General features: G+C 44.1%; 3 protein-coding genes across 4 annotated transcripts in view; 1 reads left to right on the top strand and 2 right to left on the bottom strand.

Annotated features, from left to right (window-relative positions):
* Window positions 1-2,378, bottom strand: part of LOC130392704 (rho GTPase-activating protein 39-like) — a 48,855-nt gene extending 46,477 nt beyond the window's left edge. The window contains 1 exon segment of the mRNA XM_056603207.1: window positions 1,285-2,378. Coding sequence (XP_056459182.1) covers window positions 1,285-1,295 — 11 coding nt within the window. The 5' untranslated portion in view covers window positions 1,296-2,378.
* mcm3l (MCM3 minichromosome maintenance deficient 3 (S. cerevisiae), like) lies at window positions 2,157-10,380 on the top strand. Of its 2 annotated transcripts, XM_056603208.1 has the most exons (18): window positions 2,157-2,303; window positions 2,507-2,601; window positions 2,713-2,825; window positions 3,175-3,383; window positions 3,675-3,805; window positions 4,090-4,328; window positions 5,198-5,306; window positions 5,731-5,884; window positions 5,976-6,107; window positions 6,490-6,698; window positions 7,247-7,421; window positions 7,900-8,023; window positions 8,191-8,341; window positions 8,515-8,655; window positions 8,785-8,921; window positions 9,215-9,300; window positions 9,534-9,600; window positions 10,034-10,380. In XM_056603208.1, exons 2-18 carry the CDS (start codon window positions 2,524-2,526, stop codon window positions 10,242-10,244), a joined length of 2,466 nt encoding a protein of 821 aa, XP_056459183.1. In that variant the 5' UTR covers window positions 2,157-2,303; window positions 2,507-2,523; the 3' UTR covers window positions 10,245-10,380. The 2 variants fall into 2 exon arrangements, with proteins under 2 accessions (XP_056459183.1, XP_056459184.1); XM_056603209.1 differs by lacking the exon at window positions 2,157-2,303 and having other exon boundaries at window positions 2,392-2,601.
* LOC130392707 (meprin A subunit beta-like) lies at window positions 8,481-19,014 on the bottom strand. The gene is made up of 15 exons (XM_056603212.1): window positions 18,858-19,014; window positions 18,397-18,424; window positions 18,174-18,224; window positions 18,031-18,068; window positions 17,593-17,671; window positions 17,221-17,338; window positions 16,582-16,760; window positions 15,979-16,197; window positions 14,301-14,447; window positions 13,679-13,894; window positions 13,110-13,366; window positions 12,515-12,719; window positions 11,775-11,948; window positions 10,943-11,201; window positions 8,481-10,646 (listed from the first exon to the last, which is right to left on the bottom strand). Exons 1-15 carry the CDS (start codon window positions 18,903-18,905, stop codon window positions 10,637-10,639), a joined length of 2,028 nt encoding a protein of 675 aa, XP_056459187.1. The 5' UTR covers window positions 18,906-19,014; the 3' UTR covers window positions 8,481-10,636.
* Window positions 19,015-19,371: the final 357 nt, after the last annotated feature.

A 19,371-nucleotide genomic window follows, 5' to 3' on the forward strand; every position in this document is an offset into this window, starting at 1 on the left:
GTTAGGAATCAAGACAAACGAAATCTAGTAAAAAAAATTGTCTTTTGGTAGGGGAAATACAAGTTTCACTAAGCTATATTGTTGCAAGAAAGCTAGTAATGCCAGCGTTGGTCAATTTGGTCCAAGTTGCTAAAAAAGGCATTCCACAGTTTAGCACGAGTGAAACAAGTCAGACACCTTTCAAGAAATGCATGAACAGAATGAGCAGCTCAGGGAAGCTCAGAGGAAAGCTGTTGTCATATAGGCTGACCATTTTACAAAAGGTCATACAGACAGTGTGTTCAGCCAGGAACCCGATAAATCATGCTATGAAGGGCATTTCATTTCAGTGCCCCAATAATCATGAGGTCACTGCATATTTCGTTTCTGAGCAAGCAAACCATGCATTTTAACAATCATGAATGCAGTGAATTGTTTGACGGATTTTTGTCAAACCTGCTATAACACTATGTGCGTGTGTGTTACATACGTTCGAATGACCCCCAAGCAAAGCAAATTTAATCGGCATCAATTATTTACTCGTCCCTACTGAGTTTGCTGAACTGAAGTGGCGTTGTTCACGCACTGTGTCGAGGATCATGTCGCCATTGACAAGATAAATAATGGACTGAGCGAAGGAAGGAACATGTAGTTAAGAGATATGCCTATATAGAGTATAACCAAGTAAAGCTGTAGTTTTGAGTGATTAGCGTACAGGCAGACGAGCCTTTTCCCGAAGGTTGCGATCGCGTAACCGCTGCTGGCGTGAGCGCGCAGGAGCATCATTGAAACAGGGATGCTGCGAATGAGAAGCTGAGGGACCGAGAGGCAGCCAAGCGTTTATGACACAGAGGACTACATGATAATAATACCAATGGTCCTAATCACTTCAAAATATGCTGTCCTAATCGCGTTCCAGCGGATCAGAGGATTCCCGTCAGACAGGTGCACATCACCGGATGCAACAGCATCTCCCAGAGAACCCACACACGCAGCCTCTTGCCTGCACCTAGTCCCTGGCCACCTTGATAAACGTCCTTTAAAATTCCGAATTAAAAAGAGCCGACAGCTAGGTTAGTGACGGAACTCCGCCAGAGACACATCTTCATTCAGCAAAACGTTGAGCGTTTTAAAAAGGAAGGGCGAGGAGCTAGCCTTAGCCGAACCACAGCCGTCCATCGCTCACGTTAGCTCCGTCGCCGAGATCGCCACCCTTTTAACCGGGATGTAGCCGTGAATAAAACTGCACCAGCCTCGGCTATAGGCTACATATCGTGAACTAGGGAAAATGCAGCTGTACATTACCTCTCGGCCATTTTTCCAAAGCGGTTCTTTGTTAGTATCCGTAAATAATAATCCCCAGGACGTGATCCATGCTGCCGAAATCGCCGCCGTCGCCGCCGCAGTCCAGGAGACACTCCTTCCCGGCTCCTCCCGCGTGCTGAGAGAACTGAGGTCTTGCTACGCGCACTCCTGTCTGCTCGCGCTGCCTTCTCGTGCACGCAGTCACAAGCCAACTGTCGTCACCTCCCTGACGTCACTCCGTCCACGAGCGTCATTTTTCTCTTGTGGAATTGATAAAAGGGATCATGTTTTGTAGTTCACAAAACGTCCATGGATAACGATTATTGAGCGATTCACATTCACCGTCGCCAATTTCGAAATGAACAAGCTTAATAACCATAATTGTAATCAAGCAATGTAACCCACGGGTTTATAAATCAATAAATATACTTAAAAAAAACTTTAAATTTCATTGAAATTATGAATTAACCCGGGCAAGTTGACTTTAGGTAGCCCCCCCAACTGTTTAGGTTTCGTTGGGCGTTGCGGGACACACGTGTGCGTGCTTGACCCTGGTTCAGTTGATAGTTTGTCAAACATTCTCGGCATACCGGGGCGTTGCACCTGCTGCTTTGCGTAATCAATCACCATACTTTTTAAAACCTTTTAATTTATCAAAATGAGGTTTTCAAAAAAGGGCAAATTGTATTAAGATAACCCCTTTTGTATTAAGATAACAGTTTGGCTTATTGTGCGTGGCTGAACACAGAGGGCATGCTTGGCCCGGGTTAATTGATAGGGTCAAACATTCTGGGCATACCTGGGCGTCGCACCTGCTGCTTCGTTGCGTGTTACTAATTATAAACGTGGGGGTGATGCGCCCTCAAATGGATTTTTGTTTCATTCGAGTCTTTTTAGCTTTCCCTAAAATAGGCTTACCACCAAAATGTGTGCTTCACATATCCATAAATAGGAGATATTCAAAGGATAATGAACAACGACTTGGATTATTACATTGCTGGACGTTTGGACTGTGCGAAGTAAGGTTGACAAATACACATTGACTAACGTAGCCTACGTCTCTCTAGTCGACCCGTATTGTCTTCATTTGTGTATCAATCACTAGCTGAAATGTCCAATGAACAAAGCCCAACAACAGGCTATTATTGCCTCCGTTTCACCTGTGTGCACGTGGTAAGCTGATTGGCGCAGCTGTAAGCTGATAAGACGTCGCACCTGCTAGGTCCTCGGAGAGGAGCGATGGACGGGAGTGGAGGACTCGAGGACCTCGAGCTCAGAGAGGCGCAGAGGGAGTACCTGGACTTCCTAGATGATGACGTGGGCTAATTTAAAGTTGTGCATTGTACATTTTCAAAATCAATTCGAATAGACTATTTAATTTACTTCAATATTTTAATCAATTTTGTGTTTTTCTCATTTTCATTTAAGCAAGACCAAGGTGTCTATCATGAGAAGGTCAGGAATATGGTGTCTGATAACGCTTGTCGGCTCATCGTGAACATCAATGATTTGCGAAGGAGGAACGAAAAGAGAGCGAAGGCGTGAGTTGTGTTGCTAACATTTGGTGATTTGTATCAAGTGTCTGCTAAGATCAATTACGTTGCCCTAATGATGGCTTTCAAGATCTGTAGCCTTAGATAAGTCAATAGAGGTATAAACAACCCTAATAATACATAGACCACGACGAACTGTAAATTAGAAATAGTCAAGTCTTTGTTCTTCAACAGGCCTATTATTTTGTATTCTGAATTTAATTTGGAACCAGCAGTTTGTACACAACATAACATAACTATTATTCAGGAATAATATGTAATGTTAATATAAAATAATTACTTATGATTATTGCAGAGATGTGTTTCTGGATCTCTTGTTTATATTCTCCTTTTGCAGTATGCTGAAGGATTCGTTCGGTGAATTGATCGCGTTCCAGAAGGCCCTGAAAGATCTGGTGGCCTCCATTGATGCCACCTTTGCCAAACAGTTTGAGGACTTCCACATTGGTTTCGAGGGCAGCTTCGGGACCAACCACGTCAGCCCCAGGACCCTCACTGCCCGCCACCTTGGAAGCCTGGTCTGTGTGGAAGGCATTGTTACCAAGTGTAGGTAGACGGCCTCTTCAAGAATCATACAATTTTGTCCCATAATGTGATGTTTGATGAAATAGTCACTAGATGCTTGTGATGTAAAAAAATATATTGCCTGCACATAAGTTGAGACCTTTCAATGGAAAAACATTTTTTTAATATAAAAAACGGATTTTATTAACTCAGTATAATCTTAAATCTAACATTTAAGGACCTGGGGAAAGTGTTAATGTGTTTGTGTGAGTTTGTCGCTGAGATGCAAAGCATTGAGGTTGTCCCAGCCTTTTTATTAATTTGACCTCTAAGGTTCTCTTGTGAGGCCAAAGATCATGCGGAGTGTACACTACTGCCCTGCTACCAAGAAGACCTTGGAGCGGAAGTACACAGACCTCACCTCTCTGGACGCCTTCCCCTCCAGTGCTGTATACCCTACCAAGGTTGGTACAGCTGTGCATTGTGGTTGATCATTGGTTGTTCATGCAGCAACTGTCTCCTCTCTACATTGTTGTTGTTTATTGAATGGATTCCCCATTAGCTGATGCCGAGGCGGCAGCTAGCTACCTACATGACCCTTCAATTCCAAGATGCTCTGGTGTGTGTGTGTGTGTGTGTGTGTGTGTGTGTGTGTGTGTGTGTGTGTGTGTGTGTGTGTGTGTGTGTGTGTGTGTGTGTGTGTGTGTGTGTGTGTGTGTGTGTGTGTGTGTGTGTGTGTGTGTGTCAGGATGAGGAGAACAACCCTTTGGAGACAGAGTACGGGCTGTGCGCCTACCAGGACCACCAGACCCTGACCATCCAGGAGATGCCCGAGAAGGCCCCCGCCGGCCAGCTGCCCCGGTCGGTGGACGTCATCACGGACGCTGACCTGGTGGACCAGGCCAAACCCGGAGACCGTGTGCAGTTGGTGGGCGTGTACCGCTGCCTGCCTGCTAAACAGGGGGGCTTCACCTCGGGCACCTTCAGGTCAGTGGGGGGGGGGGGGGGGGTTTGTGTATTGGTAAGGGATGTTTCAGTGAACTGAGATGAATTGATCACCCAGAGAGATGTGGTCCTTTTTTTTTTTTCTTTTTTTTTTTACATGCTGCAAGGCTTTATTCGATGAGGTACATTAAAGCTGCCGGAGGCTTGAATGCAAAGACGGGGACCAAACCCTTTGTGCACCTCTGGTGGTGCTACTAGCTTCACGTATGATCGACTGCGGGCAAGATGGATTCTCATCCCGATTGGAAAGTGATTCCCTGATTTGTCAGAAATGAGTGGGGAGTGGTCTAAATCTGTTTGAGGGGAAATGGCTGAGGGATGGCATTTATAATAGAGTATTCAAATTATGGCTCTTACATTTTGCATACAGCATCTCTATGTACGAAAGGGAATATGATCAAAGAGGAAATATAATTTGTTTCCTGGCATGTGTGCCAGCCGGAGGCAGCTGCATGTTGGATTGGCCTATTTGAGTTTCAGGTGGCTGCAAAGAATGACCTTGTGCAATGTGTAGTTTATGTGGCAGCCTGTAACAGATTGAATGGGCAAAGAGGGCTTTTGTCGGGTAAGGCTATTTAGATAAATGTGAGCCAGGTGGACATCTAAAGATGGCTATTTAATCGTGGCGTAGAGATGGCAGGGTAGTGTGCAATTGATACAAAGGACATTGGTAATGAAGACGTATTAAGATCATAAGGCATTCAGGCCTGCAAGGGCCAACGTGGGAGCAGTGTGATAGATTGTGAGTGTATAGGGTTCCACTGAAGGGTGATCCGGGGCAGTTGAGACATTGCTTGTGTTGTCTTTCTGATGAAGCCAGTCTATTTATGTATTTAATTTTATCTCTACAGGACAACGCTTCTGGTCAATAATGTCAAACTCATGAGCAAGGAAATTGTACCGACCTTCTCTGCTGATGATGTGCACAAGATCAAGAAGTTCTGCAAAGCCCACCCAAAAGTATGCTTGTTTGATGCCATTGCATACATTTCTTTGGGTGGTTATTTTCTTGGCAAACCCACAAACTTTTTAGCCGTTGACTACTGTATTACTAGAATTTGGAGGGAAGTTACTTGAAGACAATATTATAAGGGACACTAAAATGAATTCAAGGGCTTATTTTTATTTGAAGGATCTCTATTAACAGACGCCATCATGACCGGCTAGCCTTCTGGGGTCAAAACATTAGATAATATATGTACAGTAAGTATCCAAACAATAATGGACATAATGTATGACAAGACGCAAATAAGACGTGATGTACGAAGCATCGAGAGGATAGAATATTAGGAATAAAACGTTGGAAGCAGAATAATAAGTGTTGGCGAAGGGCTAATTTAAGTCCATTTATTTTTTTTAAACGTGCCATTCTTTGCCAATGTAGGATGTGTTTGAACACCTGGGCCGCTCGCTCGCCCCCAGTATCCACGGCCACTGCTACATAAAGAAGGCCATCCTTTGCCTGTTGCTGGGAGGGAATGAGACCATCCTGGAGAATGGCTCCCGCATCCGTGGGGATATCAACATACTCCTGATAGGTTGGTTGCTTTGAAGCGGTATAAATGGGTCCACCTCAAACCGGGGGTAATGATGCAGACCATGATCGGTCTGGTCCTTGTTGCCATGTAGGTGACCCCTCGGTGGCCAAGTCCCAGCTGCTACGCTACGTGCTCTACACGGCTCCCCGGGCCATACCCACCACAGGGAGGGGCTCTACCGGCGTTGGTCTGACGGCGGCCGTTACCACGGATACGGAGACTGGTACGGTCAACTTCTTCCCCACGTAGATTTTTCGGGTTAACATCTCCGTTGTCTGTATACGACGGCAAATGAAGTGCTGATGTCTAACAAATCTGATGTTTGATTTGATCCCTGAATTATGTTTTCACGTTGCATTTTATGTATGCAGAACTTTTAATTATATTTCAAAAATAATTATGTATGATTCTCAAGTTGAATATCGACACTGCCTGACTTGAGTCTCTATATAACTAGGACATGCACTGTTTTCTCACAAATTAACCGTTTGTAGTTTTCTCTGGGATGCTGATATGCATCGTATTACAGTCTATTGTAGATGTTGGGTGACATGGTTAAGGGCCGTCTCTCCCTGCCTATTCGCTGATGTTTGTCTGGTGATCAGGCGAGAGGATCCTGGAGGCCGGAGCCATGGTGTTGGCCGACAGAGGGGTGGTGTGCATCGACGAGTTTGACAAGATGTCCGACATGGACCGAACGGCCATCCACGAGGTGATGGAGCAGGGCCGGGTCACCATCGCCAAGGCCGGCATCCAGGCCCGGCTCAACGCTCGCTGCAGCGTCCTGGCTGCCGCCAACCCCGTGTACGGCAGGGTGAGGGAAGCTTTTTGATGCGTCACGCATTCGGTTTCCGACCAATTGCGACGGCGTTAAAGGCGACGTATTATCCCACCAGGTGTGAGTGGATTAGCCCTTACAATCCGTTTTTTCTAAATCTGCCTCTTCTGACATCACAAGTGGGCGTGTCCACCTAGATATGTGCTGGATAGATCCGTCTACCGATTTCCACGGCTTTTAACGGCTAATCACACTCGCACCTGGTGGTATAATATGGCACCTTTTAGCAATGTGTTCCATTCGCCTCCTTGTATGTTTCTGCTTGGTTATGTTTTCATGGTTGGCGGAAATAACGTTGCTCAAAAGGTGGCAACTACGGACTTGGGTGGCAACTGCCAGACCCGTCTGTCTTGGGCTACTATCCGTCTGTGCTAGACGGACTTCAAGGATTTCTCAAACTTGTGTTGGTGAATGCATGTTGAGCCTGCACCTCAGGAGATATAGGTGTCTGTTAAGGTTGACCGTTTCTCTCCCCCCGGTACGACCTGTACAAGACCCCCGTCATCTTATTTCTCTTCCCCCAGTATGACCAGTACAAGACCCCCATGGAGAACATCGGCCTGCAGGACTCCCTGCTGTCTCGCTTCGACCTCCTCTTCATCGTGCTGGACAACATGGACCCGGAGAGCGACCTGCAGATCTCTGAGCACGTGCTGCGCATGCACCGCTACCGGACCCCCGGGGAGCAGGAGGGGACGGGTGAGGAGGGGGGACCTGGGGCTCGCGGGGGTCTTGCCACACCATGTGAGTGGGTGGTCGGACCACGATCCACCTTAAACCCATTTTGTAGCGGGTCGAACCCATTCTGGGTACCCGACCCATGGTTTAATAGACACTCTGATGTATCCCGTAAAATATCTTGCTCTACTCCCCCAGAAGGTGATTTGGCCCGAACCAGATTGTGGAAAGGATTTAGCATTGGCGGTGTTCTACCAATTTTCAAATAAGAGCTGAGCCACATATTTAGCCCCTTGGGTAGAGATGGGAAGAGGTGTGAAACGGCTCAATAAAACTGTGATGGTTGCAGTTAATGCCTTTTTAGTCACAAAACCTCATGCAAGGAGAATGGTGGTATTGGCAGGAGAACACTTGAAATGACGAGTTCTCCAAAATGACTGCTAAAACGGATTGCTCGCTGAGTGTGCAGTAAATCATGGTGATTTTTGTATTTATAAAGCGATGCCTCTCGGAAGCAATGTGGACATCTTTGCCACAGAGGACCCTAACATCACAGACACCGCAAAGCAGGAGCTCCAAATATATGAAAAGGACAGCATCCTACACAGCCACCGTAGCAAGAAGTAAGCTTTCATCTCCGGAACGGAGGTTTCAAAGTCTTTGCGTAAAGTTTTTGAAACCAGTACAATACAAAATGTATGCATTCCTGTGCTTGACTCTACGATCTGTAAAAGATGGATGGACGGCTCAAAATACCGGCCAGCATATTGTCGTCTGCTCCTTTCTCTAGGGAGAAGGTGGTTACGATGGAGTTCATCAGAAAGTACATCCATGTGGCCAAGCTAGTGAAGCCTGTGCTCACCCAGGAGGCATCGGACTACATCTCAGAAGAGTACTCCAAGCTCCGCAGCCATGACCAGTTCAACTCGGATACCGCCAGGGTCTGTATTGCCCCATTTACCCCCTTCAGACTCTGCTGCCTGCAGAAGCTCCTGCCTGACTAGATAGATTTTGCATCGCTAGTTCATTGTAATATTGATGAATGAATATGGATTTCACGCACAAAATGTAAAGTAATTTGCAACCAAAAAAGATTGTTGCTCTTTTGCCTCAGACTATCCCAGTAACTGCCCGTGCCCTGGAGACCATGATTCGATTGGGCACAGCGCACGCCAAAGCCCGAATGAGTAAAACCATTGACATGGAAGACGCGGAGGCTGCCCTTGAACTGATGCAGTTTGCCTACTTCAAAAAGGTCATTGCCAAAGCCATAAGATAAAAGGATACATAAAAGTATTTCAAGCAGTTTTGATGCACAAGTCGTACTTTGGATTTCATTTATCCGAGTTGAAAAATGAACTCGGCTCAGAATTTTGTATACTAGATACTGGAGAAGGAAAAGAAGCGTAAAGCTCCAGATGAAGACATGGACCTGAGCCAGTCCCAGTCCCAGTCCCAGTCCCAATCCCAGACGCAATCCCAGTCCGAAAGTCACAGCCAGGATCCCAAGAGAAGCACCAGGTCTTCTTCTTTTCAACTCATCCCCTTTTTGTTGTTGTTGTTGTTGTTGTTGTTGGTGAACACACCATTACTGGGTCAAGGTTTCCTCCAATAGATGCCACTAACTAAACTTACTATTTTTATCACCATATCTGGAGCAAACGCCCTCCAAACTTCAATGGTAATCTAAAGGTCACTAGATCAGTATCGCAGCTTTTTTTGTTTGATCACCAACTTAAACTAACCTGCTATGCAAATCGATAGCGCATAACTGAAGCCTAGAAAACGATTTGCATTCTTATTTCTGGAACTAGGCAACGCGCCCTGGCTACAAAAGATGACCTGAACAAGATGGCAGGCTCCAAGGCTGATCCTTATGACTTTGCTGGGGAGGAGAATGGTATGATGCCCAACACTTGGCTCGTTTATAGTTTGGGCCAGAAAGCAGAATTTAACTTTTACTCTTTCTTTACATTTTATCGATGCTCCCAATTAACATTGTTGACTTTTACTTCAATGTTGGTGTCAAAAAAAGTTAAGTGAAAGCTGCGTTAAATGTCAATACACTTTAAAGTGGCCCAACATTTAAGTTTAAATGTAAATAATAGATGTTATGATTTTATTTTACTTCAGCCCAACCCAATCTAAGACCCAAGCCTTTATCGCAGACTCCACGGAAGAAGGAGATAAGTCAGGACAGGTATGGAGCACCTCCCAAAATAAGTGTCAAACACTGTCCTATGTCACCATCAACACTTGAGATCTATGCAAGATGATGGCCCATTTCTCTCCAAGGCACAGGGCACATGAGTGTTCTCTATGCTTCACTAGCATATGTATCCATGGTCTTGATTTAATGGCGCATTCATGTACCCGCATAGAACATTTGCTAATAAATGTTTTACCAAATGGTCATTGCAGTAGTAGGTTGCAACAAATAACCCAGTGTGCCCCATTATGAGTGCACAAAAATGTAAGCAGCAATTGGTTACATAAATGAAGCATACAAAAGTGGAACAGGGGCATTGGTAGTGGATGAGGTGGGACTATTCCTCCCCATGTGAAGCACTTTCAGTGCTTTGAAGAGGGCTGTATAATTAAATGTTTTTTTATTGGACCATCGTGTCCTCCAGACTCAAGGCGTTCAAGGGGGCTCTACTGCAGGCCTTCAAGACCAAGCGCTCCCAGTCAGTGGCGGTGGCCGAGCTGCTGGGCCTGGTCAACAAGGACCCCACTCCGGCCCAGGGCGAAGGCTTCCAGGAGGGGGAGGTAGAGCAGCTGCTGGGCCGCATGCAGGACGACAACCAGGTCATGGTGTCTGAGGGCGTGGTCTTCCTCATCTGATGACGGACTCCTCCTCTTCCTCCTGCCTCACAACGCCAAAAAAATCATTTTATAATTGCTTGATTTTTGTTTAAACAAGAATAAATAGTTTGAGCAGGGAGACTGGTGTGGTTTTATTAAAACATTTTTATTTATGCATTTTAATGAGCGATTTAAGCATTGCAATAGCGTGGCACATACATTATCCTCCCTTGTATTTTGACGTGGCGACTAGTGGAATGAAGGCAACAAAAGTTATGTTATACTTTCAGGTCTTGCTTGAACAAAATTGACTTATTCACCCTGCTTTAATTGTGATTAGCAGACATTTAAGCTTTTATGCATAGTAATTCAGTGGGCAGTCTTGTGGGTTTCCCACGGCTGGTTGATCAAAGAGACGCGTGGTGAATCGTTCAGGCCTTCCTGTTATAACAGATGCAAAGCATTATTAATCCTTCCAAGGGAGATGGGTCAAATCATTAAATATGGCATATTTGGATTATACTTGTGGTTTAACCACTAATGTACTTCTGGCAAACAAGTCAATATGTATAACCCCTGCATTTCATTACTATAATTTTAATTTAATTGTCTTGTGTTGCATTAGTAATTCAAAAGCGTCATATAATTACAAGGCATTAAGGAAGTGAAATAGTGTTCTTGCAGTGCTCCCTAGTGGTGGTTTCACAAAACTGAAACGTCTCGGTGGTTAAACTCACTGTTCCAGTAATCCAGGCATGCCCTCTAAGAGGACCGCTTTGTCAATCTGCTGCCACTGTGTCCTCAGTCTCCTCCGCACGTACATGCTGGTAACCAAGGCAACCAACAGCAGCGATGCTGACACCGTCAGCGTGAGCGCCATCACTAGGGTATTTTGGCCTTTGTTGGCCCCAAGGGGTACGTCTGGGGCCAGGGCCCTCTCCTTGGGGTGGGGTGCAGAGGGTGGCAGGGGCTGAGGGAGCAGCAACTGAGAAATATCTGAAAGAACGGTTTATGGGTGCTGATATGTTAGTCTCATAAATCAGGCTTGGATAATGCATTAAAAGTCTGATAGGCAAGCTGACATCTGGGGTTAACGCGCTGTTTTGCTTTATATTTTTTATATGAAGTTGCTGGCGATGTTTTGGCTAACAGCAAACACAAACTACGGCAAAACCGATACATTATTCTTGGTGGGAAGACAAGCTTCAACATGCTGTCCGGCACTAACATTCTAAGAAAAAGGGTCTTAAGATATCAAATCAACATTGTTAATATAGGCCACTTTAGAAATACATGTAAAAAAGTAAACTTGAAAAATTCATCCACTCATGCAAATGAGTGGATGGACAATATAAAGGGGAAATTGTCCTCCAGAGGCAGGTATAGTCAACCAATCAGAAACATATTTTCAGAGCATTTCACTCCCAATGGCTTGGCCCTTTAACAAATTACAATCAAATTCTAGCTCTTAAAACTTACCTGCAGCATGAACAGCATACACTGAATTAAGAAATAACCCAATGTCCTAATAACTCTGTCACTATCACACTCCACAGTAATGTCCCCCACCTTGCAGACTCAGGAGGAAGTAGGCGTCGTCTCCTTTAATGTACTTCCTGCTGTGCAGTCGGCTGTGAGTGAGGAAGCTGCTCGTCCCAGTGCCAGGGCCGCGGTAGTAGCTCCCATCAGGGCCATTCACCAGGGACCCCACCTTACTGGGCCGGTCCCAGAAGAACTCAAGACCTGTCAGAGGAAGGAAAGGAGACCTTACTTCCTTTCACTCTCCTTTATTCTCTTCTGCTCACTACAGGACTGCTGCCTTCCCAGAGCCCTAGTGATTGGTTGTTTTTAGGACGTTGTTTATTGCTTCTGGGTCGATGTAGATACCGTTATCTACTCTGCACACTCTACTCTCTCCAGTTGTTGCATGCATATGCTTGCATGTGCAGACACTTGATTTTGTGCTCAAATTTAAATATTTGCTTTGATTGTTTAGTGTCTGCTAAATGATTGAACCTAAGGGAAACTGAACAACCGCAATGGGATGAAAGGCATAGATGCACAAACACGCCTGAACCTAAATGGAACCAACCTACTAGAATGGGTCAACAGTCAGACGCACATGCACGCACACAGACACAAACAAAGTCATTGTCGTATCCTGATAGCAATAGAAAATGGTATGGATCTATCCCTGAACTTTGATGCATCAGGTTAGGATCCATGACGAGAACGTTTTCCACAAAGCACTGCAAACAGTGTTGACTTGTTCCAACAGCGGCCTCCCTGGGCGTGGCCGGCGGGCTTACCGTCCTTCTTGTTTGGATCAGTGGTGAACATGTGCTGCATGTTCATCCGGGTCCTGACATCCGACTGCTGGTCCATCAGAGACATGGTGGCCTGGTGCCAGGGACAAGGCCACTTCAGGCTGTTGTCATTGGGGCCGGAGGTCAGGTACAGGTAGAGCGCCATGGTGTCAGGACGGGTGCTGAGTCCATTGAGGTACGAACCTACCTGCACAGCAGGGCAACACGCAGGATGAAACTACCACCCTCCTTTGTGGAGAATTTTTGCACTAATAACTGGTATATTCATATGCTTATAAGTAGATTGAACCTATGGCCATTAAAGGGTTATGTTAATTGTGTATTTGCCTTTTGTTTGTCTCATGTATCCACACAGCCCAAACATTATGAATCAACTTTTGTAATTGTATATTGTTATAATTTAGCGTCATGATTCATATTGTAGTGGCTGAGGTGTTTAACAAGAAAGCAGTTGAGGCATACTTCTTTCTATCCATGGTCTATGAATAGAGGCACTCAAAGCCTGCATATGAAAATCCGTGTGCGGTTTATTCACTGGGGAGTGGAAATCAAGAGCAAGGTGTTGGTTAGGACTCACCTGGAAAGAATAGCCAGTCGGTGACAGGAAAGAGGGACTGTACACCTTGGTGCCTACTGGCGTGGTTGCCAGGAGACTGGTGATGTTGCGTATTTTCCACACATGCTGGGGGCATTGGCCGGACCAGATGTTGACGTCATCGAGCGAGAGACCCCCCAACCTGGCAGACGCGTCTCCCTTCACCCCCTCGAACACCACTCTGGACTTTTTGGTTATGTTGAGAGTCACGTGACGCAGCTCCCATGATCTTCTTGAACCTTTGACGTATTTGAGAGATAAACGGACATGTTCAGCACGAACAATAATCAAAGTGATTTCTTTGTTCTATTCACAAATAACACACAGATGGTAGTGAGACACATTCATTATTAATTAATTCATTGCATTTGTCAAGTACTGTGGACAGGTGTGGAATGAGGAAACTATCCAATCAGAGACTGGGAGATGACTTTGTGGCCATAATGTTATAAGAACCCAGATTAGGAATTGGGCCAGGACAGGGGGAAGTCCGAAAGACGCTCATCTTAGTGTTGATTTTAACAATGAGCTTAGTGTGGATTTGAACACACCTGTTATGGTCTCAAAAAGCGTCATTCTCCCTTGAGGGTTGAGTTCGTCATACTCCCGCACCCACATCTTGAGGGAATCGTTAGCACCCCCGCTGCTGTAGAGGAAGAACTGCAGACACTGGACCCCAGGCTTAGGATACAGGAACCGGCTCTCAAGAAACCCACTGTCCCCAGCGGACCCACATGCAGTGCTGAAATGCATGAAGTAGCCCTTTCCTGTTGGCAACAGTGTCCATTACTGCACATTAAGTGTATTAAACCACAATACATTATGTCGTTTACATTTCTATTTCCATTCAAATGTTCAATACATTCAGTTGCAATATGCAAAACTTGTGTTTTAAAAAAAATTGCGATAAAGTTAAATTCAATAGTAGTGTTTTGACTTGTTGTACAGGCCTGACATTATTGTAAACAGTATTGACCTGTCCTACTTCAGAGGAAGTATTTTCAACTGCAAACTTTTAGCTGTGGGTTATAAGGGATTATCCTGTACTTTGTTCTGAAAAAATTTGATTCCTATATTGAATGCAGTGTATATCTGAAAGTAAAACCAAAATAATAAAATGACTAGAATGACATAGTTGTGAATAACAAGTATAGGTATACAAGTTATCGCTACCTTTGCATTGTCCCATTGAGGTGAAGTCTGTTTGAGGTCCTGCACTCACAGCCATACGCTGTTCCCACTTGTTGTTCGGACCCTGGATCATCCCACAGATGTTCAGCTCCTCAAAGTCGCAGCTCTCCACAAAGGTGGAAGAGGTGGCTGTGGAAGGGATTCATGTGATGGGTTAGTAATGCAAGAACAGAGTCTGTCTCTAAAGGGAAGCTTTTTTTTAAAAATCGAATTCAGGGGGAAGGCCATCATCCAAAACACATTTGGTATGAACTTACCTTTGCCTTATTGCCTAGGAAGGTGTATTTATCAGTGAGGTACACAACTATTAAACATTAATAAAATAAAAAATAAAATAATAAAAAAACTAGAACAACAATCGATAACTCAATTGATAACAATTGAGAGCGAACAGCTGCAAATGCTGTTTGGACTTTGACAATTTTCATATCTGCTGGATCTGCTCTGCATGATCTGCCTTTATCATGCAAAACATCACACAGGGGAATTAATTTATTGGAATGGATTACACATTACGTGAAGATAGCAGGTATAAGTATAATTTGGTATTCTACTGTATTCGGCTTTTAGAACCACAAATACGTGATACATCATATCATTGAAATATTTGAATAAATCGGTACTCAGTGGCCCAATCCCAAAGTGAGCCCTAAGGACTGAGGACTAAGGACTCATGGACTTAATTGATCAAAGGTGCAAAGTGAGCGAGTGTGTGAGGCCACATGGGCTCAGATAGGTATATATGGGATTGGGATAGCACTTCACGAGAGCACATGTTACCTTGGCAACGTTTAATGACAAAGATGCTGCTGACACTTGCCGGTTTGGGAATTCTCCTTTTTTTTGTTTTTTTGTAAATGCAATGAAAACAATCGGCTGCAGCAATTTATTTATATTAGAAAATATAATTTATACTTTGGAATGCTTCAGTATAAAGGTTGTATTGAATTAGGTGATTATTGGCCTACACATACTAATCATAAGTCAGATCAGGCTACATTTGGCTGAAATATAAAAGGTATAATTAGTAATATGAAGAGCCGTTTGGGAGCCAAAAGAGCCGGCTCCTGTTGGTGAGCTGATCCAAATGATCCGGCTCACACAAAATTCCCATCTGGTCGCGCATTGACAGTAGCGCCGTCTTGTTGTTTACCTTCCTAATTTCCGGATTTCCCTATGGTCTCCGTGGTAAACGTCACAACGCTTTGAACTGTGGGTTATTCCCTTAGGTGAAGTCTGCACTGATGCAGACTCACAGAAAGGGCTCGGTAAGTGTGGACTCCAACCCTCACGCCCTTTGGAATTCGACATTGGGACAGCCCTAAAGACTTAATAATTTCATGAGAACGCGCAGCAAAGGCTGTGAGTCTGTGAGTCCGGACCTCGGGATTGGGCCTGTTCAAGTCTTACACTCATTTGAGCCCATCATGCATAATGCAGCATGCAATCACCACTGTTTAATGGTTTCCAGTTGTTTCATTTACAGTATGTGTCTAAGCACCAGCAGTGGTCAGCAATGTGTTATCTCCATTAGCCCATTCTACCCTTGCCCTGGTATAAAACCAGCAGACCCATAATTAGCTTCAAGATGAGCGACACCTGTGTTTGTGCTCTGATGACGCCTCTGTACATAGTGGTCATGTGGTATAACTCAACCCACTGCAGTTGTAGAGGCGGTTCAGCTTGAGGAGGTCGCTGTCGCTGATCTCTATCCGTTGGCCGATCACGTCCATGAACTCTGGGATCTTGGTGACGATGGTCGGCGCCGAGGCGATGCTGAACGCTCTCTTGCCGTAGTGCATCACCGAGCCGTAGTCATAGGGCACGCCTAGGGAGCTGGACACCTTGTCGTCGTACTTGTTGAAGTTGTGAGCCTTGCCTGTGTTCCAACACATAGAGTTTGCATGTTGGAGATGAAAGAAGTTAGAATATAATACAATAGAATACAACAGAACAAATCTTTATTTGCACTAAGGGGGGATTTGCCCTTCACATGCAGAGGGGCGGCAAAACAAAAACTATTTCCTGAACAACTCAAACCTCATACACCCATCATACATAATACCTGAATACATACAGTATAACTATCACCACCAGGTACTACAACGAATACACCATTTATGCATTGTAATGCAAAAATATATTAAATATCTAAATACTGTGTGTAAAATACTGAGTATATAATGTATGGGTCAGGTTGTTAGAGAATTAGTTTGTAAGAGAGAGACATTGGCCGTCTTCAACACTGACAACGACATCATACCCGGCTCAATCTGATCCTTCATGATGTTGACATAGTCGTTGCGGTCCGCCCGGGACTGCTCGTGCCAGAAGCCCAGCGCGTGCAGGAACTCGTGCTCCACGGTGCCCAGGCGGTCGCAGTTACTGCCGATGGACAGCCTCTGCTTCCCCTCGCGCCGGTTCCCCACAGAGGAGAAGCAACTGTCCACAGACCACAGACAGAGAGGGAAAGTTTCTTCACGCTGGCTAGGTCCTCAATGTCCTCGTCAGAACTTCGTTTCATTGCACCTGTTCATCGTTCATTTGTGGTCTTGGCTATTGATTATGATGAAAAGCTATGATGTAATTATTACTAATAATTAACCGAAAATGATCCTGAAGCATAATTGTATGCACCTCAGTTTGATTTTTTTCGTCGTGGATTATTAAGTTATTAACAGATATAGTGATGTATTTGAAAGCAGGCTATAGAATATTCAACGAAATCATAATCATTCCAGTTTTGAACTTTGAGGCCAGCATCAAGCATGTCATGTATATGAATGTATAAAGCAAGATAGAGGTGCATAATGTGCAGATTTGATTCAAGATTCAAGATTCAAGATTCAAAAAGCTTTATTGTCTAGTATGTTGCCATACTAGAAAATCCAATTGTTCTCACCCGCTGCCCTTGAACACAGAGATGTAGTTCTCCTCCCCTTTCCATGGTGTGAAGTCAATGCATGTCTTCAGTCTGTACTGCTCAAAGCCCTTCAGAATCACCCCTTTGGCATTCATCTCTACAAGTCCCATGGATATGTATGTACCACAACACATACAGACCAACACACAAACACACAAGCACACACACACACACACACACACACACACACACACACACACACACACACACACACACACACACACACACACACACACACACACACACACACACACACACACACACACACACACAAATTTGGTTTAGTTTATGCACTTTCTATATTTCAATATTCTGATGCTTTTGAGGTTCCATATGAGAGCATCAACTCACCAACGCTTTCTTCTATATAGTAAGGAATCGTTTTCGGCCAACGGTACTGATCTCCGATGATGGTGTTTCTCTCGTCAAACTTATTGGAATGAAGAATGGGACGGGTTAACATTTAGAAAGCCATGATACCTTTGAGAACCTATATCTAATGTTGGCTTGCTGCTAGTTCCTAACTGGCTTTACAACTCAGCAACGTTTTCATAAAATCTGGCACAGGTTGTTTCTGATTTACAATCAAAAAATTGCTGCGTTAGATGTTAGCCTTTTGATTTTGATATGAGGTCTCATTATCACAAATTTAAAATCATCTGAATCACAGATTAAGTATAAACACAATCAAGAAGGCTCTTCATATTATGACTCTAGTGAAGCAGTGACAGCAGGAGGATGAAACTTCAGCTTGATCAGGTAAAGGTATCTCAGGAAACACTAACTCACCTCGACATTTTCAATATCACCCTCCAACAAGTCAAGTCCTGCCAATAAAATGTGTTGTTTTATTTACATCCACAAGGAGGTATATTCAGAATACTGATATAAATATATAGTCAGAGCGTAGAAACCAAGAGAAATATACAAACCCTTATTGACATCCAAGATATCCCAGTCCTGGCCCTCATCCACATCAATTTCTACGGAATAGAATATATGTATGTTTACTAAAATGCACTAGTAGAAATAGCAGAGCACTTTGAGAGACTTTTAGAAACACGTATTCACTCATACTAATAATTACTTGAGTTCAAGTAATCTTTCAGTGAAACAGTGAAACTCTTGAAAGGAATGGCACAGTGAATCACTTACCTGTTTCTCCAGATAGTTTGGCCACCGTCTGTAGAAAATTGTTATTAAAATGCATTAATGCCAGTACCACTCTTCTCACGCCTTGAACGACCTGGGCTGACCAAGCTTGCCAGGCTATTCTATTGACTCCCTTTTCATTCATGCATAAGGGATATGGTTGTTTTCACTGGCTCACTTTTGCAGAGTAGAATAAAGAACTTGTACCATTGACTGATAAATAAAAGAGTGTGTTTGATTTTTGGTTTGCAAGAATGCCTTTACCTGCACAATTACGATAACTTATCATTTTGGCATTTGTCGGTTCATTGTTTCATAATACGAATAGTGCAATTTAAATGACACTCTCATGGTGTATATTTTCCTACGCAGTAATTTACTTGTGTACCAACTAAACAACTAAAACAACGTATTTTTTAATCAATAAGAAAATCCATGTCACAAAAATGAATGCATATACTCACTCGGTACCAGGTCAGCGCAACGACCAGGATTAGCATTCTGGAAAGCATGGCTCAAATCAAACTAACCAGAGCGAGAGAGCAAACACTATCACTCTATCCTCTGAGCGACTGCTCGTGCCAGAAGCCCAGCAGGTGAAGGAACTTGTGCTCCACGGTGCCTAGGAAGTCGCAGTTACTGCTGATGGACAGCCTCTGCTTCCCCTCACGGCGGTTCCCCACAAAGGAGAAGGAACTGTCCACAGACCACAGACAAAGAGGAAACGTTTCTTCAAGCGGTCAATGTCCTCAATTTCCTCAATGTCTTCGCCCGAACTATGTTTCATCATGTCATTGCACTTGTTCATACATTTGGGGTCTTGGCTATTGATTATGATGCAAAGCTATGATGTAATTGTTACAAATAATTATCCGAAAATGATGTTGAAGCATAATGTAAATCGACTCAGTTTGATTTTTTCCGTTGTGGATTATTAAGTTATTAACAGATATAGTGATGTATTTGAAAACAGGCTAT

Source organism: Gadus chalcogrammus, chromosome 12 (assembly GCF_026213295.1).
Source record: "Gadus chalcogrammus isolate NIFS_2021 chromosome 12, NIFS_Gcha_1.0, whole genome shotgun sequence".
Taxonomy (NCBI): Eukaryota; Metazoa; Chordata; class Actinopteri; order Gadiformes; family Gadidae; genus Gadus; species Gadus chalcogrammus.